Source organism: Varanus komodoensis, unplaced genomic scaffold (assembly GCF_004798865.1).
Source record: "Varanus komodoensis strain SLA01 unplaced genomic scaffold, ASM479886v1 scaffold42, whole genome shotgun sequence".
Classification (NCBI taxonomy): domain Eukaryota; kingdom Metazoa; phylum Chordata; class Lepidosauria; order Squamata; family Varanidae; genus Varanus; species Varanus komodoensis.
Genome location: NW_025335972.1, coordinates 3,873,360 through 3,897,200, shown reverse-complemented (window position 1 = coordinate 3,897,200; position 23,841 = coordinate 3,873,360). Strand labels below are relative to the sequence as shown.

The 23,841-nt window shown below is 46.7% G+C and overlaps 1 protein-coding gene and 1 long non-coding RNA gene across 5 annotated transcripts in view; one reads left to right on the top strand and one right to left on the bottom strand.

The window, feature by feature from the left end:
- The window catches only part of DNMT1 (DNA methyltransferase 1), a 60,615-nt gene extending 38,864 nt beyond the window's left edge, over nt 1–21,751 (top strand). Inside the window, exons 20-34 of the mRNA XM_044443512.1 lie at nt 445–578; nt 807–980; nt 1,939–2,160; nt 4,081–4,273; nt 4,909–4,999; nt 5,699–5,833; nt 6,378–6,660; nt 6,924–7,065; nt 8,266–8,432; nt 9,596–9,773; nt 13,562–13,757; nt 17,909–18,072; nt 18,627–18,743; nt 19,666–19,756; nt 21,213–21,751. Of these exons, the coding sequence (XP_044299447.1) occupies nt 445–578; nt 807–980; nt 1,939–2,160; nt 4,081–4,273; nt 4,909–4,999; nt 5,699–5,833; nt 6,378–6,660; nt 6,924–7,065; nt 8,266–8,432; nt 9,596–9,773; nt 13,562–13,757; nt 17,909–18,072; nt 18,627–18,743; nt 19,666–19,756; nt 21,213–21,250 (2,325 nt within the window). The 3' untranslated portion in view covers nt 21,251–21,751. The remainder of the gene's footprint in view (nt 1–444; nt 579–806; nt 981–1,938; nt 2,161–4,080; nt 4,274–4,908; nt 5,000–5,698; nt 5,834–6,377; nt 6,661–6,923; nt 7,066–8,265; nt 8,433–9,595; nt 9,774–13,561; nt 13,758–17,908; nt 18,073–18,626; nt 18,744–19,665; nt 19,757–21,212) is intronic.
- On the bottom strand, nt 7,629–23,821 carry LOC123030010. 4 transcript variants are annotated; one of them, XR_006416024.1, is made up of 5 exons: nt 23,716–23,821; nt 15,940–16,051; nt 15,604–15,750; nt 10,220–10,279; nt 7,629–8,486 (listed from the first exon to the last, which is right to left on the bottom strand). It is a non-coding gene; the product is annotated as an uncharacterized LOC123030010 (long non-coding RNA). The 4 variants fall into 4 exon arrangements; XR_006416022.1 differs by lacking the exon at nt 15,604–15,750; XR_006416025.1 differs by lacking the exon at nt 15,604–15,750 and having other exon boundaries at nt 23,746–23,821.
- Between the last annotated feature and the right edge of the window lie 20 nt (nt 23,822–23,841).

The window sequence follows — 23,841 nt, the reverse complement described above, 5'->3', positions numbered from 1 at the left end:
TGACTGAACCCAGACTTAAAGTGGGCGAGTGTTTTCATTTCCTGCCACCTCGTTGCTTCTCTTTTTCCCTCTCCCCTTCTCCTTCTACCAAGCAAGCTGTTATGGATGGGACACATTGTTTTCTGTAAGAGAAAAATGTGTGAGAAAGAGAACTGTGTCTTAGTTCACTTCCCATCTTTGAAGGACTATCTTGAACATCCTTCTTACTTCCCCACTCTGAGATAATTTTGAAGTTTGTCCTGCCCATGTGCTACCATTGAGAACATTCTGCAGTCAGGAATTCCTCATGGATAGGACATCTGTCCTGGTAGCTTCTGTGATGTGCTTGTGCATGCGCACTTGTGAGCAAGAGTGTACTAGAACCGATGGCAGGCATTTCTTGTCTTGCTGTGATGCTCTGCTTGTTCTCTCTCCACCACCCAAACTTTCACCTTCTTCCCCTAGGGAGGACTTGATGTGGAGATCAAAATGGTGGAAGACGATGGCAGAACCTATTTCTATCAAATGTGGTATGATCAGGAGTATGCCAGGTTCGAGACTCCACCAAAAATCCAGCCCACGGAAGACAACAAACACAAGTTAGTGCATGGCAGTGGATGGCTAAGGGGTGGGGTCCAGGGAAGCTTTCAACCAGAATATATGGAAAGTGGAGGGAAGGGCCAGTCAGCAGGTGCTATTCTGTGTAATGCAGCTTTATAGCAATGCTTTGAGTGCTCTGACCTGCTTCTAGAGTCCCATTCTTGGGGAGCAGGTGAGAGGTTGGTTGGTTGTTCCTGCAGGTCATACCAGGCCTCTTTTTTCCCTAGGTTCTGCATGAGTTGTATTCGTTTGGACGAAGTGAGGCAGAAGGAAATCCCCAAAGTCATTGAGCCGCAAGAGGAGTCAGAAGGGAAGTTGTTCTATGGTGTGGCAATGAAAAATGGGGTGCAGTATCGTGTGGGCGATGGCGTTTTCCTCTTGCCAGATGCCTTCTCATTCAGGTGGGTTCTTGAACTAGCTCTGGGTGAGGCAAGGCTAATTGGGTGAGGTGACTAATTCCTTAGGCAATAAGACAGGAATTGCAGAATGGATCAGAAATGCATGTTGAGCTGAGCACTTAAAACATACTGTATATTTTTTAGTGTTTAACAGAAACAAATTCAAAAGAAAGACCCATTTCCCATTGTGTTTAAGAGCCACCTGAAAAGGATTGGGGTTTTTCTAGATCCCCACTACGAAAAGAGAGCGGGAGGGTAAGAACCAAATGACCTGGGTAGCAGATTTATGGGGATGAACAGGGCAAACCTGGACCAGTCCATCTGTCCTTCCTTCCTTCCTTATACTGCCTAATAGCCAGAGCTCTCTGCGTGGTTCACAACAATTTGAGCAGCACTAAAGGTCAGGAATGCAGAGACACGATTGGTCTGTACTTGACCTTACTGAGCAGTATGTAAAAGGAAGATAAGATAGAGTTAAAGGGTTTAATAAGGGAGTAAGATCTTAGCATACAATTGTGGCAATGTGAAGCTCCCGGACACTTTCTATAGTGTGTAACAGGGCAGTACTTCAACATCTAGATTAAGGAACTAAAATGTAATTGATTCGTATAATCACTTTCAATATCTCAGTGTAACTGAGCTAAGGGCACAAACTTTTGTGGGGGGACAGATTTTGTTGGTTAGAAAGTAAAACATGCAAATATACAAGCTATGCCATCTCATGCATATCCTAGATATGCAAATACTGTCACATTTTAATAAGATGCCGGAAATCAACACAAGTTACTGGGCCAGAAACATTTTTGCTAGTCTGTCTGCCCATACCCATTCCACTGTTAAGTTGTTTAGTTGCTCATCAACAGCCTGAAAGGTGGCTGGGAAGGGCACAATTTCCTGCACTGCAAATAAATGCCAACTTTGGTCCTCATTTGTCCTGGCTCTTAATTTTTTATTTGTTTAGCCTCAAATTGGCTAGCCCTGTTAAACGCCAGAAGAAGGAAGCCGTCAATGAGGAACTGTATCCTGAGCATTACCGCAAATACTCTGAATACATCAAGGGAAGCAATCAAGATGCTCCTGAACCATACCGCATTGGCCGGATCAAAGCCATCTTCTGCAACATCCGCAGCAATGGCAAACCCAACGAAGCAGAAATCAAGCTGCGAGTCTACAAACTGTACAGGTAAACAACAGCTCACCTGGTTTTGTTGCTGGGATGAAAACACGAAAAACTATTGGTGAATTCGATTACCCTTCCCATAGCCAAAATTGACATAGCACACTAGTCCAGCAAGGGATGCAATGCATGACTTGAAGTGGGTGCATAACTGGATGCAAATATCTAGTGGCCAAGATCCTTCAAGCAGAGGCCTTTCTTAAAAGAAAACCAAGCAAAGCAGCAACAAACTTGAGAACTTGCTTTTCAGAGAAAAGCTGGCCAAAAATAGATGTGGCTCTAAATATGCATTACCTTTTATGTGTACATTTTTAGAATGCAGACAGCAGTGGAGGGAGGGAGGGAGGGAATGATCATGATCAGCACCTCAGCAGGCAGAGGAAGGGAATTTTGAAGGAAGAATTACTCCTCCAAAGCCAGGATTTCCCAAGTGGTGCCTTCAGCACTTCCAAAGGAAGTTAGGATACCCTCCACTCCCTAGCCCTTCTACACATTTCTTTTTAATAAAACATTTAGAAAAATACTGGGATTCTAGGTATTCCTGAACCTACTGCTGATCAGCTGTTCAGCAGACCAGAAGAAAAGAGTAAACATACCAAATCTTCTTCCATACACTCAGACCTTTCCTTTTTGCTCTCTCCTGTCTCTCCAACTTCTGGCCTTACTGCTTCTCTCCCTTCACTGTTTGTCTCCTTTTCCCATCCCTAGCCTTCTTCCTGGACATTCCTAGCCCCTGTTCTTGCTCTTTCTCTTCCCTTCCACCTCTTTCGAGACGCCATTTTGTGGGGGTGCCCACAGAAGTTTCTCAAATTTCCAAATGTGCATACAAGTCCAAAAGGTTGGGGGTCCCTGTTCTATTGGCACTGGAAAGAACAGCCCCCCCCCCCCACTTGAAGTCCTGCATCTCCCACTTTCTTTGTTCCCACTGCACACTTGAGCACCTGCAGGGGTGGGGGAAGGCTGGCATTTAATAACTTGCAGGATCAGAGTGCTGGAGTGAAGTGTAATATTTGCTAAGCCCTTGCAAATGGACTGGGCACCCTTTAATTATAAAAAGGAGACAACCCCCGTTTTTCAGTTTACTGTTCAAGAAAAAGATATGAGATGCAAGGAACAACCTTTGTGAATTTATTTATTTATTTTTATTAAAACATTTCTGTGCCGCCCCATTCACCGAAGCCTCGGGGCGGCTCACAACATAAAGTGTAAAGTCTATGTCCTTTTTTGAGTCTCTTTAGCACAGTCTCAAGAAGAAAATGTTTGGGTTGCTGAAGGTGTAGAGAACAAATGAGAGGGGGAAGGCCTAAGCAAAAAGATAAGTCTGAAATGCTGCATGCTTAGTATGATGGATGGATGGTTTGAGGCAGATGTTGGGAGTCTCAAAGCATTCCAGTGATAAAGTATGGCTAGGAAAATGCACAGAGGTTGCAGGTGATTCAGGTGGAAACTGATTGGTGGGCAAGTTGGGAAGGTAAATAAAGCAAATCAATAGAAGATACAGAAGAAGAAAAGGAGAGACCATTCAGGGTAAGTTACAAACATGCTGAACTGATGACAATAGGGTAGAGGAAACCAGGGTTAGAACATTTAAGTAACACTGCAGTGTGTTCTTCTGGGCATTTTTTACTATTTATGGACACAGTCTATAGTGTCTCCTAGGGAAAAAAATTCTCACATGGTGGCTTTTCTCGAAATTAAGACAGAATTTTTAAAAAATGCCTAAAAACAAGATAAGTCAGTATATGCGAAAGTTAATCATAAAAGGCCTTTCAAGAGATCTTGAAAATATAAAAAACTCTCTCCAGGCCTGTACGTTTATTAAAGTTTCTGCAAGTGGCATTTCCATTCAGTTCTGATTTTGTGGTTTTCCTTGTTTCTAGTATCCTCATATCCCCATGTGTGTTTGTGTGTGTGTTGTCTCTCCAGGCCAGAGAACACGCACAAGTCTGTGAAAGCCAGCTACCACGCAGATATCAACTTGCTATACTGGAGTGATGAAGAAGCCACAGTGGAGTTCAAAGATGTGCAGGGCCGTTGTACTGTGGTATATGGGGAGGATTTGACAGAGAACATCCAGGACTATTCTGCGAGTGGCTCTGATCGTTTCTACTTCCTAGAGGTGACTTTTCCCACTACATCAGTGGGATTTTGCAGCAGTGCATGGATACATTGGCTGCTAGGTCATATGTAGGCAGCTGCTTCTGAAACCCCAACTAGGCCAAGGCATTTGGGTGCCTGAGGTGGAATGTGCAGGTTTATACACATGTGCCAGCCAGTCTAGTGGTGGCTTCTCCTGTGCCACCTCCTTAAAATAGAGCTACGTAAGAAGGGAGGCAGACCCTCAGTCCTTCTAGATCCAGGAGTGTCAACACTGAGTGGCAGCTGTGGGTTCCTGTCTGGCTCACTACTGTCAGTGCTGACGGACAGGCACGGTTCACAGGGAGTCAGGCCAGAGTAATTCCAGCCCTACTGGAGATGCTGAAGATCAAAACTGAGGCCTTCTGGCTGCAAAACAAGTGTTCTGTCACAGAGCCATGGTTCTTCCCCTTCCTATTCCCTTCAGTGGGACTTGCATTGAAGAAATTCCTGGGAGGTTGTGCAGGGGGATTGAAGCATCCTTGGGAGATTGTGCAAGATCCTCAGAAACCCAAGGAACTTGCACAATTCATTTTGTGTGTGTATCAGTCTGGATTGGTTTGGAGGCCAAAAATGTTTTCCTTGAGCTTTTTGTTCACATGCATGTTTTTTCCCCAGGCATATAACGCAAAAACAAAGAGCTTTGAAGACCCCCCTTATCATGCTCGTAGCTCTGGAAATAAAGGGAAAGGGAAAGGAAAAGGGAAAGGTAAGTGCTTAACTACCATCATCACTCTGGGTTTAGAACTCACAGTCTGTAAGAAGTGGAAAGCAAAGGCATGTAAGTGCCAGGCTTTAGAAAAATCAGAATTTTGCACCAGGTTAATTAAAATCTAAGGCTGGGTGCATGCAGCACAACAGGAGCCTTAAGGCTGTGCAGTGGGCTGTCTCATCGCAGAGCTGAATGCTTTTGTACATGAAATATGGCCTGCATGTAGAAAGTTAGCAGAGCAGGAAGTAGGTTCAGCCAGCACCTTTTCCCTGATGCACTCACTTTTAATTTGCAGGGAGTTCTTTTTAATAGCAGGAAATATTTTTAAAATGGCATGTCCTCTTCACCACCATCAGCCTCAAGTGGTAGAATCCACTCTACCCTCTTGTTCCACTGTGATACCCTGCTCTGACCTAGAGGGAAGAATATTTGTGCCTTACAAGAAAATAACTGGAAATGGTGGGTGGCACACTTCCAGTTCTGCACTGGCAAAAGGAGGTAGGGGAAGCAATGCATCCAGATCCCCACAGAAAGCCAGCTGTGGGCCTTCCCATTTGCTATGTGTAAATCTCCCTGTACACTACAGTGCACCACTTTTTAGTTCGCTTCTACAGTTTCTTTAAAAGTCCCAGGGTGGTTATAAATGGGAATGACAGGCTCTGTCACTTTCTGTTCTGTGTTTTTTTTCTGCTGTAGGTAAAAGCAAAGGGAAATCTTCAGGAGCAGCTGAGCACAATGAGGTTGAAGCAACTGAGTTAAAGCCCCCAAAGTTGCGCAGTTTGGATGTCTTTTCTGGCTGTGGAGGCTTGTCGGAGGGGTTCCACCAAGCAGGCAAGGCAACTTGGAAAACATTTTTCTGGATGGGTGGGGAGCACCGGATTAGCAGCTACACTGTGTCTGTGCTAGCTGCTAGCCAAGATGATGGAGCCCATTGTGGCTTCAGCTTTGTGCCAGGATGGGGAACCTCTTTCACTCTCAGAGTCCATTTCTGAGCAGCTCTCCAGGGCTACATCCCTGTGGTGATTGAGCTACTGGGGGAAAGAAGCAGGACCAAAATACTAAAAATCACAATCATGTTCTAGCTTAAGGATCTTACTGCCAGTAACCAAGCCTTAGGAAAGGCATTGCAGTCTTTTAGATTGTGGAAGCCACTGCACAAACACTTGGAGGAAAGGAGGTGGGGTCCCGCAGAAGGAGCAGGGCCAGATTTGCAGGGATGGGATTTGGCCACTTGGCCAGAGGTGTTATACCCCTGGGTTTATGGAATGAGAAGCATTTTTCCTAATTCCGCATGGTTTTTAGAAATCAGTCACTTACGAGTACAATGCTCTCGTTCTTTGTTTTTGTGTTTGGTGGTTTGTTTTCCCAATACCAGAAGTCTCAGAGACTCTGTGGGCCATCGAGATGTGGGAACCGGCTGCACAGGCGTTCCGCCTCAACAACCCTGGCACCACGGTGTTCACGGAGGACTGCAACATCCTGCTGAAGCTGGTGATGTCTGGCGAGAAGACCAACTCCCTGGGCCAGAAGCTTCCCCAGAAGGGCGATGTGGAGATGCTGTGTGGTGGGCCGCCTTGCCAAGGCTTTAGTGGAATGAACCGCTTCAATTCCCGCACGTACTCAAAGTTCAAGAACTCCCTGGTGGTCTCCTTCCTCAGGTGACTGCTCTCCACACTCAGACTCTTGTCCAGCTAGCCAGGCACCTTTCCACATGTGTTGGACCAGAGTTCCCATCCCACCCAGCCAGCATAACCAAACGCCAGTCGCCATGCAGACCACAGATAGCAGGAATCATTGTCCACACAGAATTTGGAAAGGCACCCAGCGGGGGAAGGTCCCTGAGGAAACCTTTCTGCTGTTTAGGGCTGGCAGAGGGAGAGTGCACACAACTGACCCTGCCTTTACTCTTATCGTTCTCCAGCTACTGCGACTACTACAGACCAAGGTTCTTCCTGCTTGAGAACGTGAGGAACTTTGTCTCCTTCAAGCGCTCCATGGTGTTAAAACTCACCCTGCGGTGCCTTGTCCGGATGGGATACCAGTGCACTTTCGGGGTACTGCAGGTAGGGTGGTCAGGTAGAGACATGAGGAGTGAGTGCATTCCTTTCCAGACTCCCTCCCCATGAGATTTGGAATTGAATCAAAGAATCGAGAGCCATACCTTATCCTGTTGTGTTTCTGCCCAATCTCCTTCCCTGCCTCCTCAGTACAGGGAGTATTGGATAGCACAAGTTGCTTTAAAGAAGACCTAAACAAATTCCTGGTGTGCTACAGATTTATCGGTGGCTGTTGGCTGTAATAGCTAGAATTGGACCTCAGAGGCAGTATGCTCCAATATTACAGGTGGTTGGGATAAACAAAGGACATCCTTCTGCTTATGCCCTGTATTTGTACTTTTCTGGGGCATCAAGTTAGTTTCTGCTGAAGACCAGTGAAACGCTCAAGCAAAGTCATTCTATTTTTGGATTTCCAACTCTGCCCTTTTTGGTGAAGAGGCTAGAAATATGCCTGGAAATGTCTGTTCTTCAAACCTGGCTTAGTTGCAGATTACAGCCCTTATAGCCCACACAAGTCTTCTTTCTTAACCATCACCTGCTTCACTAGGTCTTACATATGGAGCCCCACATCGAGGATATCTTTAATGACCTCTTTTAGGTTTGAATTTGACATAAAGCTGACATAAAGAATAAATCTTAACAAACATTATTCAATAATGGAAGAAAATGCAATAAATTCTAAATGGGAATTATACTTTAAGGCCAAAAAAAATGAAAGCTTTTCTTCTTGTTCCACAAGGTGAGAAAAGGAGACATGATAGAGGTGTCCAAAATTCGTGTGGTGTGGAGAAAGTGGGATAGAATACTTGAACTCAGGGCCATAGAATGACACTGAATGTTGGGAGATTCGGGGCAGACAAAAGGAAATCCTTCACACTGTGTGTGGTTTTGGTATTTGCTGTCACAACTTGGATGGCATTAAGAGGGTTTAGAGATGTTCATGGAGGAATAAGGCAATCTCTGGCTGCTAGTCTTAGTGGTTAGTATTACCTCCAGGGTTATAGGTAGTCTGCCTCTTCATACCAGTCACTGGGAACTGAGGGTGGAAGGATGCTACCATGCTTATGTCCTGCTTGTGGGCTTCCATGGGAGTCTCCAGTTGCCCACGGTGCAACCAGGATGCTGGCCTAGGTAGGCCTTTGGTGTGATCCAGCGTGGCTCTTGTGTCCATAACCCAGGTGTTTCCCATCTTCTCCCTCCTCCTAGGCTGGCCAGTATGGTGTGGCCCAGACACGCAGGAGAGCGATTGTGCTGGCTGCAGCTCCTGGAGAGAAACTGCCCTTGTTCCCAGAACCCCTCCACGTCTTTGCTCCCCGGGTCTGCCAGCTCAGTGTGGTGGTAGATGATAAGAAGTTTGTTAGCAATATAACAAGGTAATGGCTACCTCCCAGATGTTAGCTGCTGCCAATATCATGTTGGGGTGAGGCCTGCAAAGACAAGTCAGAGATGACCCCTATCCCCACCTTGTAAACAGGCTGTTCATTCTGATTGGAACAAGGCTACAGTCCTGAGCTTCCATGTGCAGTACCAGGCATTGGCTAACTTTGGGCATTGATCGTTTTGGTCTCTTGCCTAAATTGTGTGGTTTCACCTGCACGTTCACTCTGCTTTGCACACAAGCTCCTTTGTATCTGCAGAGTGTCTCATTACCCTGGTGATGCATGTTTTGAGCTGACCCACACATTACAAATGAACTCTTGCACCTGAGTCACACAACACTTATGTATTGGTTCTGTGGACTGAGAGGAGAAGAATCCCTTCCACCAGGAGGGCTCAAGATAGGTGTGGGGAGGACAAGAGAGGCTCAAAGAAGCCATTGTGTCTACCCCATGCCCTGCTCCATGTTGAGCAAGAAAGATTCCTGTGACTGCCACCTGTGCATCTTCTTGTCCAGCAGCCATTACTTTATGGTTCAGAAAGCAGCTAAGCCTTTCTTATTAGGGGAGGATCTTCTGTTCCCTCGCATAGTTTGCAAATTAAGGCAGCAATCTGATGGCCCATAGGAGGGAATTCCAGGGCCCAGAAGATACATTGGATCTCTCTGAAGGCAGAAAGAGCAATCTGTCCTTGTAAGAGGAAATCCCTACCCTGAACCCACACAGCCTACAGTTGCCACGGAGACTGTGCTACTCTGTTGGAGATGGGTGGTGAGGGCATGTTCGGAGAGGATGCACAGCTCTACCAGTCCCAGCCCCTGCTACAGCCAGATGCCCTGGAGCTGCTCTCAATTAATTCCCTTCCTTTTGTTTATTTTTTTAAAGTGAAAGGGGCCAAACATATACCTCCAAAGATACCCATGGCAGGACTTCAGATTTTTTGGAGCCTCTGAGATCAAATCTCTTCCCTGCATGGTTTTTTTTTATTACTCAGTGGAAACTGGATTCAGTCTTGGAACGGACAGCTTTTCCGTTCAAGATTTATTATCCAGGGATGCTGCTAAGCAAGTATCCTGGGTATGGTGCAGCTGTGTCTTGCTCGAAGGTGAGGATCCTGGCAAGAGTCATCTGGTGAACTCACTTCTTTTGACATGTTCTAGGACCTACTCGGGCCCCTTCCGAACCATCACCGTCCGCGACACTATGTCGGATCTCCCTGAAATCAGGAATGGGGCATCAGCACTTGAAATCTCCTATAATGGGGAACCACAGTCCTGGTTCCAGAGGCAAATTCGAGGCTCCCAATATCAGCCCATCCTCAGGGATCATATCTGTAAGGTGAAGAACTTTTTTTCTTTTCTCATGAGACTGGTGGGAAGGGTCAGGTTTATTATAGTGGGAAGGGTCAGGTTTATTATAGTGATGCATCAAGGCCAAAGGAACCAGGATAGCTGAGAGAGCTGATTTTCTAATGTACAAACCAATGGCTTTCATATCATCCCTAGAGAAAGGAAGGGTTTCTAATCCCTAGGATGCTGAAGAAAAATATAGGAGGTGATCAGGTTTGAAGTTCTGTTATTCTTCGTGGTCTCTGCATATCGCACATATGGGCTCTTCGTGCATGCATGGAGCGGTTTTTCGGGAAGATTCTAAAGCTGACTATTTAGTATTCGGCAGGAGCCCGGCCCCCTACGCAGCTAGCGTGAGGGCAGGGCTCCTGCCAAGACCTCAATTCTTCTTCAACTGCCATCATGAGTGCATCAGGAGGTTCTTCTCCAACTTACCCCTCGAGCTATACGTAAGAGTTCCTGCTGGTCAGGTTTCCTTTTCTCTATGTCTTCTCCCTATTGCTCAAAGCAGAAGAGGAAAAAGAAGAAGAAAATAAAAGTTATTCGTAGCCCTCGGCATTTGCCACTGGGGGCCTGTGGAGCACCCTGCCGGCATCCTGCTTTCTGCAACTGTACCTCATGCGGCAGTAAGCTCCCACCAACCAACGGCCACTCCCTTTGTTTGTTTTGCCTGGGAGAGTCTCACATCGTCAAGTTTTGTCATCGCTGCCAAACTTTTACAAAGCAGGCAAGGAAGCACTGGGCTGACCATTTAAAAGTGGAACTTTGGAGCTGCACTTCACACGCCGAAGACCCTCTGCCGTCTACTTCTGTGGGTTCAGCTCAAAACCCAGACAACTCATCACCTCCCCCACTGGTGAAAATGCCCAAAGTGGCAAAACAAAAGAAGGCAGAAAAGAAAGCAAAACGTCCAAAGTCGCCTACCCTTATTAAAGAGAAGGGAAGTGTAAAAAGCATCCATTCATGCTCTGAGTTGTCGATACCTACCGGCCTCCCATGTGCTGGAGACGTGGCGCCCCCCCAAAGCCAGGGGGACCAGGGACAATCCCTACAACCCTTCCAACCTCCAAGGAGCGCTTCGGTCTCCGAAGGAGAGATTCAGGAGTCGCCAGCTCAGACTCCTCAGTTAGCCCAGCCTCTGGTACAGAGCCAAGCCTCATCTTCATCCTCGGTACCGAGTGTGTTTCTCCAGCCCGAGAGACAAAGAGCCAAAGGACGCTCTCGATCTCCTCCGGCTTAGACTCTGCTTAAAAGACATCAATCTCCCACAAGGCGCCATGGGGATTTCGATTCCGAGTTCTATGTGGAACGCTGAGGATCCATCAGATCAAGCCAAGGGTCCCACTGGAGCCCGTCAGGTTCAGAACATGACCCCTTGCCCCGTCCCAGCTTTTGTGGTACATTCCAGCAGCAAACTCAAGATCCTGCCAATTTTGACCCTGATCACTGCTCTATGTGTAGCAGGCAAAACCATGTTCTAGCAGACCTCTTGAGTAGGATATTTACCACACACCACGAGTGGGAACTGAATCCTGCAGTTCTCCAAACCTTATGGAACTGTTGGGGCATGGCCCAGGTGTACTTGTCCGCTGCTGAACGCAACAGAGTCTGCCCCCAGTACTGCTCGAGAGCCAGTCTCAGCAGGCACTCTGTGGGAGATGCCTTTCACCAATCCTGGAGAAGGAATCTGTTTCTCCTATTTCCCCCCTTCCTCCTGATTCCAAAGGTCTTGACGAAGATCTTGTGAGATCATACGAATGCGATCCGCATCACTCCTTGATGGCCCAGGCAACACCAGTTTCCTTTCCTGCTCGATCTGTTCAAATGGACATTCTGCCATCTACTTCACAGGGACAACTTGCTCTTCCAAGATCAAAGCAGAACTCCCCATCCTCCTTGGTTGAGGATTTGTCAGACTTAGTTCCTTCTGACCTCCAGTCTGTGCTAGATGCATCTCTTAAACCGTCCACTCGCAAATCTTACAATGCGAAATGGGCAACCTTTCAGGCCTTTGCATACCAGCATAACTTTGCTCCAGCCGCAGCCTCTTCAGTTCAAATCCTCTCATTTTTGAACTCTTTATACAAAAGAGGCCTCTCCTATTCGTCGATAAAGGTCTACATGGCTGCCATATCGGCCAACCATGATCCAATTCAGGGGCAAACAGCTTTCTCTCATCCCCTCATACGCAAGTTTCTCAAAGGGATCTGGAATTTAACTCCTCCCCTCAGACAACCACCTTCATCATGGAGCCTGTCTGTTGTCCTCCACACACTTACCAAGTCTCCCTTCGAGCCTGTATACTCATGCAATCTCCACCTCCTGTCATGGAGAACAGCCTTCCTCGTAGCCATCACCTCTGTCCGTCAAGCAGCGGAACTAGCATCCCTCTGGATTGACACCCCATATACAGTCTTTCATAAAGACAAAGTCATCCTCCATCCAGATCCTACCTTCCTGCCTAAGGTAGTGTCATATTTTCACATGAATCTGATAATCCTGCCCTCATTCTTCCAGAGTCCATCTGCTATAGAGACTGCATTGCATATTACCTCTGCCTTTTATAAATCAAGAATGCAATCCCTAAGACAGACTCAAAGGCTGTTCATCCTTTACAGTGAGCCTCACAGAGAACACCCAATATCTCCTCAAAGACTCTCTGGGTGGATCGTCCATACCATTCGTCTGGCCTATGACCTCTCTGGCCTTCAACTTTCTGGACCTGTCAAGGGTCACTCAACTAGACCCACATCCACCTCTACTGCACTCTATGCTGGAGTGCCCCTGACTAAGGCAGCCACATGATCTAATCCGTCAACCTTCGTTAAACACTACGTCAGGTCAAGAGAGGACTGTGTCTTTGGCAGATCCATTCTCTCTGCTCTGCTGCACTGAGTGACACCACCCTCCTTGAGCTAAGCTCGCCAGTTGCCCATATGTGTGATGCACAGAGACCATGAAGAATAAAGACAAGTTTCCTTACCTCTAACTGTTGTTCTTTGAGTGGTCATCTGTGCATTCACACATACCCACCCGCCGTCCCCTCTGGTGTCTCTCTTGGACACGTGGGTTATTCTGCATCATTCACACAATGATGATGGCGGTCTCAGCTTTGAACTGAGGTCTTGGCCGGAGCCCCACCCTCACACTAGCTGTGTAGGGGGCCTGACTCCCACCAAATACTATTTAGTCAGCTTTAGAATCTTCCAGAAAAATGGCTCCACGCATGCACGAAGAGCCCATATGTGTGAATGCACAGATGACCACTCGAAGAACTACAGTTACAGGTAAAGAAACCTGTCTTTCTGGAGAAAACTCAGGCCTGGGGTGGCAACAGATGTCTAGAATTGGGCCTTTGGGCACATGTCACAATGAACAGCCCCTCTAGGATGGTTCCAGTGTCTGCCTTACCAAATGTGTGTAGTGCCTTTCCTACCCTAATCATGAACAAACATTGGAGGAAACTTTCATATGTGTCCCTTCAGCTGGATTATAACTAGAAGAGGGGCAGGCAGCTTCCATTTGCCATAGAATGAGTCCTCCTGCTAATGTATTTCTTCCCTCCCCTCCCATCTGCCCCACACCATCATATACAGCCTCAGTTTGGGCAGTTCTGCTGCCCCTGTGAGAGCATTTGTGCCACTTTGGGAAACCCCTTCTCAAGCCTGAACGTACCTTTTGTACGCTGGGTGATGCATGCATTCCTGATGGGGGTGGATGGGCAGGCCTGCCTGGGGCAAGTGGTGCTGAGGATAACTGCAGGCCTTTTCTCACCAGGATATGAGCGCGTTGGTAGCTGCTAGGATGAGACACATTCCACTGGCTCCAGGCTCAGACTGGCGTGACTTGCCCAACTTTGAAGTGCGCCTATCAGATGGCACAATGACCCGCAAGCTACGTTACACCCACCACGATAAGAAGAATGGGCGGAGCAGCACGGGGGCCCTGCGGGGCGTCTGTTCCTGCGCTGAAGGTACCTGGTGTGGGTCTGCTGGCTGGAGAGGACCACTCTGCCAAGCCACCCAGAGGATGCTCTGCCTGGCCTGTTCCCTCTCAAACATAATGGCTGGGTGCTTTCTGGGGCCCTTCGTCAGGTCTTCTGCTTCAAATGTTATATCTGTTTCTTACATATATAAATGTCTGCCTCGCGTGGTTTTCAAGGTGGCCAGTGGCAAGAATATACACACAAGAAAGACAGCATGGTGTGGTGGTGAGAGTGCAGGGGATTTAGGTATTTGGGCTTTGGGGACTTAAGTAGTTTTTAGTCTCTGCATCACATACATGGGCTCTGTGTGCACGCATGGAGCTTATTTGGGAAGATCCCAACGCTGATTGATTATTATTCAGCAGGAGCCTGACCCCTAGGTATGCCCAGCGTGCAGGGAGGGGCTCCCACTAAGACCTCACCTCTTCTTCGGCTGCCATTGTGAGTGCATCAGGAAGTTCTTCATGTGCTTACATACCTTATCTAGATGTTGCCTCTTCAGCCCTCTCAGATCTCTTGTCTCCTTCATTTTTATCTAATCCTACACTCCCCCGCCAAAAATACTACTTTCCTCACTTCTCCCCAGCTTGCTTTACCTCACCTGTCTGCCTCCCATTCAAGACAATGACGCTTAGGGCTCCATTTCAGAAGTGTGCAAAACGTGGCAGCAAACTACTGCCTACGGACAGCCACTCTCTGTTCCTTTTTTGCCTGGGGGAGACCCATGTAGTTGACTCCTGTTACCACAGCCAGGCATCTATGAAACAGACCAGGAAACATCAAGCCATGCAGGCAGAATTAAAGTGGAACTCTGGAGCGGGGCCCTCCATGCAAGCAGCTCCCCTCAGCCAATCCCCAAGGAAGTAAAATCAAAAGGGTGGCAAAGAAAAGCAAGTCCTCAAAAATGCCAGGTCTGGTTTAAAGGGCAAGATGGCAGCAAGTGAACCAAGAAACGCTGTGACATTCCACCCTCTGCCAGCCTCCCGTGCACCAAAGACACAGCGGCAGAGCCTGAACCACCAAGGCACTCCTCTCTCGTTTCCAGACTGGCACAGGAGCTCCTGATGACATCTCCTAGCCGATGTCATCAGCTCCAAGTGCTTCGTTCTTGGAAGGCAAGATTCAAGAACCGTTGTCTCCAGTGAGCCACCAAACCCGCCCTGGGACCAAGGTGTAATTCCTTGCCACTGTCAATCCCAAGCATGTGCCTTTCTGTCGAATCCAACACACATTGTTACTGATCTCACTCCCACGTTGTGGACTGGGACATCAGACTTGGGTGGCTGTCATCTCCCTACAAGAGGGAATTTGAGGCTAACTTTTACAAAGAACACTTGGACAACTTTCAGTTCCAGATGTGAAAGGCAACATTGAAGCCCTCTCTGATTCGATCAGTTCCCCATCCATACTAATCCTCTCTTACTGATACCAATCCCCAGACCATCAAGGGATGCTAGGAAGATGGCAGCCCAGTGCTCCCCACTATCCCGCACCTGACCATCACATGCCAAGTTGCCTGAACACCAACATGTGACTTTCACTGAACCCATGGAATCCAACCCTGAACCCTGTAATTCAGACTTGGAACTGTCTTCTCCAGACTGGTGTCCCAGCTTCCCACCTGGCCTGGCCAGACTTCCATGCAAACTTCCCCATTCTTCTGAGGACCCTGGACAATTTTCCAATCAGGTCCTTCATATGGCCCACAGCCTAGGGCTCAGTCCTCACCGAGACCCAGGCAGAGCAAAAGGCCTTGTCTTTAAGGCAGTCTATGCTGAAACCATACCTCTCCTGCTGACCCTATTTGACATGATACAGCAAGAGTGGAAATCACCTGCATCCGTGGCTCCTCCACCTTGAAGACTGGAAAATAGGTACCAGGTACAGGAAAGAGACGCAGAATTTCTTTTTTCAAGATCCGCGCCCCAACTCTATTATTGTGTGGTCCTCTCAAGGCCCATCAAGAAGAGAACACTCCACTCTAGCCAATAGAGAAAGTAGATGCCTTGATATGGTTGGTTGCTGTTTCCATTAATCTGCTGCCCTCTCAATTAAGATGGTGAATTACCAGGTATCACTTAATGCCGGCCACAGGATGGCCCTGCCATGCTCATCCCTCTTGAAAAAAACCCAAGACCCGGTCAAAGAAATCAGGACTGAGGCCGCTCACCTTGTGTGTCAGGAGGTCCATACTGCCAGGCGTCAAGCAGAACGCAGTGCCAGGAACATGGCAGGTTCAGTAGGTCTCCGTCGCTTCGCCTGGCTTTGATCCTCCAGACTGTCTATGAAAGCAAAAGCCAGAATTGAGGGCATGCCTTTTGACAGTGCCAGCCTATTCCATGAAGGAATGGACAACTGCATGAGGGTGCTCAACCTCATGACTGCCTCAGTCATAATGGTAGCGTTGCCTGGCTGCACATGTGACTACTCCAGCTTTTTTTTTTTTTTTGGCTTCATTCAGTAACAGAACATAGCCCTGCACAACTAGGCTTCCAATCTCACCTTGGATCCAACGGGACCTCAGGTGATGGACCAATACTACCATCAGAGTCACGTTCTCCCCTTCAGAACCGACCTTGGTCATCAAAACAGATGCCTCATTCTCTGAATGAGGAGTTCACTGTGGTTGCTTGACAGTTCCAGGCATTGGAAGATACCTCACGCCATATGAACTATCTGGAGGTCCCTGTTATACAGAAGGCTCTCCTCAGATCCTGGATCAGCATAGTCAAATTTTGACAACACCACCGTTGTCACATATATAAACAAGCAAAGAGGAACATGGGGGGGGGCATCCTGCTAGCAATTCTTGCCACCAAGATTTGGAAGTGGTGCACCACTTGACACTCCACCCTGTTGGCAATCCATGTTGCCAGTACCAACAATGTGGTGGCAGACACACTCAGCCACACTTTCATGGCGTGTCACAAATGGAACTTCCCTGCTGCAGGATGCAGTCCCTATGGAACCCATCGGGACATCCTCACATAGACTTATTTGCCTTGCAGGACAATGCCACTCGCAACCACTTCTGTTCCAGGGCCAGCACTGGCATGGGATTGATGGGAGATGCTGTCCTCCTGGTATGGAACGGGAGCCTCTTCTACCTGTTCTCCCCATTTCCTCTCCTCCCAAAAGTCCTAGCAAAGATCAAGGACTGAGATTGAATAGACTGTATCCTTATCATCCCCGTTAGCATTGCACTTTGTGGCACACAGCTCACTCTTCCCATCCTTGGGTCAGGGGACATATTTGGATGGTGATCTTGGTGGGAGCCCCTCTCCACACTCTGGGCATTCCTAGGGGTTTGGACTCTTGCCGAGTAAGAGAGAATGAACCAGCTTTGGAATCTTGCCAGATAAGCGCCATGCTTGTGCACAGAGCCCATGTATGCGAATGCACAGAGGACCACTCAAAGTGCAACAGTTACAGGTAGGCAACTTGGTTTCCTCATACCCACTCAGCTATGACGTTCACTGGGTGACTTTGGGCCAGTCATGCACTTTCAACTGAATCTACGTCACAGGGGTGTTGTGAGAGCAAAATGGAGGGGAGGGAGGATCATGTGTACTGCCTTGGAGGAAAAGACAGCATTTAAATGTAACAAATAAACCAAACAAATAGTACAATGCAAAGTAAAAAGAAAAGAGCCAGACAAATGGGTAGGTAAACAGCAATAAAAGGAACAATTTAAAAAATCCAAAACACTTACCTTTTAACTAGCAAGTTCAGAGTACATAATCCCCATGGCCTTAGATGTACCCTCCTTTTGGTGCTCTCAAGTCCTCTGCTGCTGAATCACCCTCCCATTTTCCTGTCTACCCGTTTTCTGCACTTTTTCTCTCTCCATCCAATGCTTCTATGATTGTTTCTCCCAGGATCCAGCACTCTTAGCACCAGTGGCCTTCAACAATGTTTTCTTGGTGGAAAGACAGGGCACCAATCAATTAAATACCTTCTTCAAACCTAGTTTCACCTGGGTATTCTTCATTTTGGTTAGAGAACAGGTAGTGGGGAGGGATGAAACAAAACTCTCCTCTGCCAGTTTTGTGGTGGGAGGTGTTTTCCTGTGCTACTCTCCTTGTCTCTGCTTCATTTTGAGTAACCTAAGGGTGTCTGAACTCTGTTTTGCCCTCTAGGCAAGCAGTGTGACCCTGCAGACCGGCAGTTTAACACCCTGATCCCTTGGTGTCTGCCCCACACGGGCAACCGGCACAACCACTGGGCTGGCTTGTACGGAAGGTTAGAATGGGACGGCTTCTTCAGCACAACAGTCACCAACCCCGAGCCCATGGGGAAACAGGTAAGGGAATCGTGCCGATCGTGGTACTGGCCCATCACTGTCCCCTAGCAGGCACAGACTCATTTTGTGTGTTCAGCTGGATTGCCTGCTAGCCTGTTTTTTTAGCCTCGCAGCAGGGCTGGACTGCCCGTCCCGCCTTAGGATATGACTTGCCCACAGAATCCAGCTCTGCCCAACATTGTGAATAATGAGGAAAAAAGAAAAAGCCTTTCTTTTTGGCTTCCTTCTGCTTCTGCAATTAGTCACAGAACCCTCTACAAAGACTTTCTCAGCGTTCTGTCACTCTGGACTATAAAATCTTTTGAAAGAAAAATACCAAATAAGTTTACTCTGAATGCAGAGCTAGATGCACCACTGGTCTGATTCAGCATGGCTTTTCTTAGGTTTTCAAGCTGTGTGGTAGATTGGAAGGGGAAATATCCCTGTGATGGGCCAGCAGCCCCTTCACTCAGGGGAGGAACTTGCTCCTAGCCTGAAGCATGGTGATTGGTTGGGCCCTGATACCTAGGTAGGGAAGGCTACTTGTCAGTGTCTCTTGCTCTCTTTCACTGTAGGGCCGCGTGCTGCATCCCGAACAGCACCGGGTGGTGAGCGTGCGGGAGTGTGCACGGTCCCAGGGATTCCCAGACACCTACAGACTGTTTGGAAATGTGCTTGACAAGCACCGACAGGTAGGTTGCTGCGCCGCCTCCTTGTGGGGGACATTTAGGGGTCAACTGCTCTGGGACAGCTTTTTTTTAATGCTCAGGGCTGCAATCCTATGCACACAGAGCTGGGAATAAGCCCCGATGAGTTCACTGGGCTTAAAGATGTGTAGGATTGTGTTCTGTGAGGCTGAGTGCATAGTTGCTGTGTAACCCCGGCTCAGGAACCCCGATGATGCCTTTAAAATGAGTGATGATGTCCAGCAAAGGTAATTGGCCCATGTGGCAGCAACCTGCTGTTTTGAGAGTGCCTTGCTGCTAGTTTTTATTTCACTAAGGGAACAAACTTGTGCAAGTTTGGACAGCTGGTGCGTAATGGGAGTTAGGGGACTTTTTTCCTGACTAAACATGCACAGGATTGTCCCCTGAGTTGCTTGCTGGCACACAAACCCACCCTGATATTAAACAATAAAACAAAGCAAATTTAAACAATAAAACAAATTGTTTTCCCCTTTAAAAACTATTCAAGGTTATCAAAATTGACTTTACCAGAATCAGATTATAAAATCTGCTGGAACCTCTAAGGCTTGCACGTCTTCCCAGCATAGTAAATGTATGACTTAGGTTATTGAGTTAATTGAGAAGGATGGTGATGGAAGCAGCTCTTTGGAAGTAATCTGCAAGTAGATTACCCATGAGGGGAAGGAGAGTGAGTAGCAGAAACAGGAGACTGTGATCTGTTATATTTGTTAAATTTGAGCCCTGATGAAGGCTACATCCAACATTAGTCTAACTGAAATCCCACTCATTTGGTGGGTCTTGGCTAAGTAAAATTAACATTAGCTATCGATTCCAGATTTTGGCCTAATGCAAGGAAAACGGTGTTGGTGGAAAATCATTGGCAAGGGCCATGCTATGCTGACCCATTGCTGTCTTTTACTTTTTGCAGGTGGGTAATGCAGTGCCTCCTCCTCTAGCAAAAGCCATTGGTCTAGAGATCAAATTGTGTGTGCTGGCCAAAATGAAAGAGGACGCTTCAGGTATGTTACTGTTTGTCAGCAATTTCATTTTAAAGGGGCTGATTGTGTTTACATTGCAGCTGCTCCAGCAAACACTTCATGAAACAAGTAGCACCACAGCACGGGTTCCTTAAATGTGCATTCACACCTGGACTGGGTTAGGGTTCTAGGTTCATTCAGCAAGGCAGTAACTTTCCCATTCACTGGCTGGGCCAGTTGCTACCCCACTGCATAATCTACTCATACTGGAAGTAATGCAAAGTGTGGGTCAGCTCTTCCTCTGCCTCCTTGTCCCGTAGCAGGGATATCAGGGAGATCAGAGCTCTCAGGGAATACTGGTAGTGGGAGGGGCTCAAGGCAAACCAAGTTGAAGTTTAAAAGGGTAAAATACCATGATATTTTAGTTTAAAGCTCTTGATAGCTAAACTTTAAGAGAATTTTACCTCTTTAGAATGACAGAAACAGGGGAAGCATGACAAAGCCAGGAAACCACCCAACAGTTCATTGGAGGGAAGGGGTTCTGGCTGCATGGGGACCCTCTGAGGGCTAGAGCTGTGGGACCTTGGGCATGCACACTGCCCACCACTTGAAACTCTTCCGGGACTTGAAAGAGCATGTGGAGTTCCACAGTGTAGGGTGCACCGCACAATATTGTGTCAGCAAAGTGTGAGAGAGTGGTAGGCATTCTGCCTTTGTGCAGATGTCCATGTGCCTGTTGGACACTCCATCCATTAGGTTTAGAGACAAACACTCCTTCCCAGAGTCATAACAGAACTAGTGAAGGAACTCTCAGGACGGAAAAAGAAAAGGACGTTGGAATTATTGTGGACAACAGGCTGAATATGAGCCAACAATGCAATGCAGCTGCAAAAAGGGCAAATGACATTTTGGGATGCATTAATAAAAGTATAACTTTCAAATCATGAGAAATATTAGTTTCCTTCTACTTTTCACTAGTTGGATTGCATCTAGAATACTGTGTTAATTCTGGGCACCAAGATTCAAGAAAGATGCAGAAAAATTAGAAAGGGCCCAGAGGAGGGCAACAAAAATGACCCCGGGTTTGGAAACATGGCCCTGTGCGGAGAGACTGAGATAACTGGGTATGTTCAGCCTTGAGAAGAGAAGATCCTATAAGTACCTCAAAGGCTGTCACAAATAGGAAGGACAAGATCTCTTCTCACTGATACTAGAGTGTAGGACACAGAATAATCAAATCAAGTTGCAACAACTCAGATTCAGGAAGTTCCCTCGCTGTCACGGCAATAGACAGTGGAACCAGCTGCCTAGAGAGGTGGTGGGCTCTGCCACACTAGAGGCATTCAAAGCAGAACTAGACAGTCATCTGAGTGGGATGGTACAAATTGGTGCCCTGTAGCAGCAGGGGGTTGGACCTGATGGCCTTCTTGGCCCCTTCCAATTCTTCTATGTTCACCTTTTGCAATATATATTTCTGATCCATTTTGTTTCTCTGCAGAAACCATCAAACAGGAAAAGATGGACACTTCAGATTAATTTGTAATTTGCTGATCTCCTGCTACACTTCGGTTCCAGCACCTGAACACCCAAACATGCACTGATAATTTTAAAAAAATTCTTTCTTTTCATTTCTAGTTTATTTTCTTACTTCTGGACTTGCTGAAAATTGTTGGAGGTTTCTGTTTGTTTGGCTGCAGCGGGGAGGGGGGATTATTTTATGTTCTCTCTCTCTCTCTCTCAATCTCTTTTTTCCTCTTCAAGCCTGTATTTGTGAGCAGTGTTTGTCTATTTGGCTGGCATTCTGAAGCTGTTTCGATGTTTTAAATAACCATTCTCAAGTGATCAATTGTGCAGTGCCTCCCATTTCATGCGTGTGTGTATGTATGTGTTTTTATCAGGGGGGAGAGGGGATTAAGGATGTTTTTATTATGCATTGTATTGAAAATTAATCAACCACTTTGTACAAGTGGAAATTAATACTTTATGTAGTTTTTATATGTTGTAATATTTCTTCAAATAAATCTCTCCTATAAATTATGGAAAGAACTGCTCCTGACTTTCTTCAGATGATCCACCCCTACCCTGGTTGCCCCTACTTTGGATAGTATGTAAACTAACATGCATGTGTCTCTGGGGCCCAGGCACTGGAATGCCAGTTCACACATCCCTACCAAGCCCCTTGATTACTCCATACTTGATGACCTGCTCTGTCAGCAGTGGTGGTGACCTGAAGTGGAACTCAGCAGAACCCAAGCTGGACTAGCAGAATTGGCTTTCAGATGGTATCAGTGAGAGCATCAAAAGAAGTGAATGGTTTTGCTTTGCTCATCTAGAGCCCCTTTTTGTTTTTGTTTGAAAGGTGTTGTTGAGTGAAAGCATCAGCCTATACAAAATGGATTTTCCAAACCTCCCAGGTGAGGACTTGCGTAATAACTATAGATAACTGGCTTGTTTACTACATTTATATCCCACCTTTTTCCTGCAAAGAACCCAAGGTGACTTACATAATATTCCTCCTCTCCATTTTATCCTGACAACAACCTATTTTGTAATATTACAGAATCACTTATCAGAATGGTAGGGAAAGCTTCATTGCAAATACGGGGTCAGTTAATATGAATCATCAAGTGGATGGGGGGGAGAGGCTGAGAAAAGGATGCATCATATTTTCAGGACACAACAAAATTTCTTTTTCCAGCCTGTGCATGGGAATAATTAATCTTTAGACAGAACTGTTTGCTGTTTCAGCTATAGGGAACATGTGCTATTTATCTGGAAGCGTAGAAAGGATTGCTGCCTTACCTATTTCATGTTCACCATGTCCTTTTTCCAAGGAGCTTGAAGTGACAGAGTTTCCCCTGCCAGTTGATCTGTGAAATGGGACCCCCAACATTTTTGAGCCAGTGGGCACATTTGAAATTTTAAGAGTGCTACAGGCATGCCTATAAAATGGCTGCCAATGGGGGAAAGTTGGTTCTATCATAAAAATGCAGCATAGTGAGCATGGTTGGTCACAAAATGCTGAGACTAAAAGAAAATTATCCTTGCCTAAGAACATTAGTACAAGGCAGAGGTGGGGTCTGAGCTCTGAAACAAACATGATAAAGTTTTCAGCCAAAATAAAGATGGTCCTGGAGGGTGGCATTTGCTTTGTGGCATACATGCCACCTTCCCACTTAAAAACAAAACAGATAAATAAAACTAGGAGAAGCAGGGAGCCTAAGTAAGCCCCAAGACAGGGTTCTGTGGACACATGGGTACCACATTAGACCAAGAAATCAGAACTTGCACAAGAATCCACTGGGCTTCAAGACAGAGCAAGGGGGTGAACCCAGCTCTTCCCAGTCCAAGTCCAGTACATCAGTGGATACTTAAAGGAAAGCTTGCAACCAAATGTTCTGCAGTCTTTGAAACGTGTAAGGCTGTTAAAATAAATGTGCTTTGGCATGTCTAACTTTGCACAAAATTGGACTGTGATTGTGATTCCTGTTAATGATTACTTTTCTACTGAAAGGTAACTTTCAGGTTTTCTCCAAAGATTTTTGTGTACTTCATCGAATGCAAATCAAAGCTGTAATTCCATGTTACTCTGGAATCAGTTCCATTCAGTTGAACTGTACTTATTTCCATGCAAATTTGCATTAGAGCTGTAACTCAGTTGTAACACAATTATTCAGCAATAAAAAACCTATAAAATTAATTGTACACAGCCATTTAAAAAAACTGAATGTAAAATGTGGGCAAAGTACCATCTGCAAAGGAAAGAGAATGAGTACATAAGAAATACACTCATGCCAGGAGGAGGTTTTGGGCCTGATTTGCACGTGTAGGAGAATAAGAAAAACCAGAGTGGACTATACCCCTTCAAGACTGCAGTGGGGATGTCACTTTTAAATATGGCAGGAGTTCCATTTCTTCGGGGGAAAAAACCACTCTAGCACATCAGGCGGAAGCCTGTAAATTCACAAGTGTTCTTTTAGGAAATGAGTCTTTTTTCTTACATAGAGGACGATTCAAGCGCACGCCACTACCTTGGGCCCTCTCATTGGATAGCCTTCTTCTCTCAGCGGGCGCCGAAGCGACGAGTCGGACTCGCTTCCAGGCCCGAGGAGCCTCAGCAGGCTGAA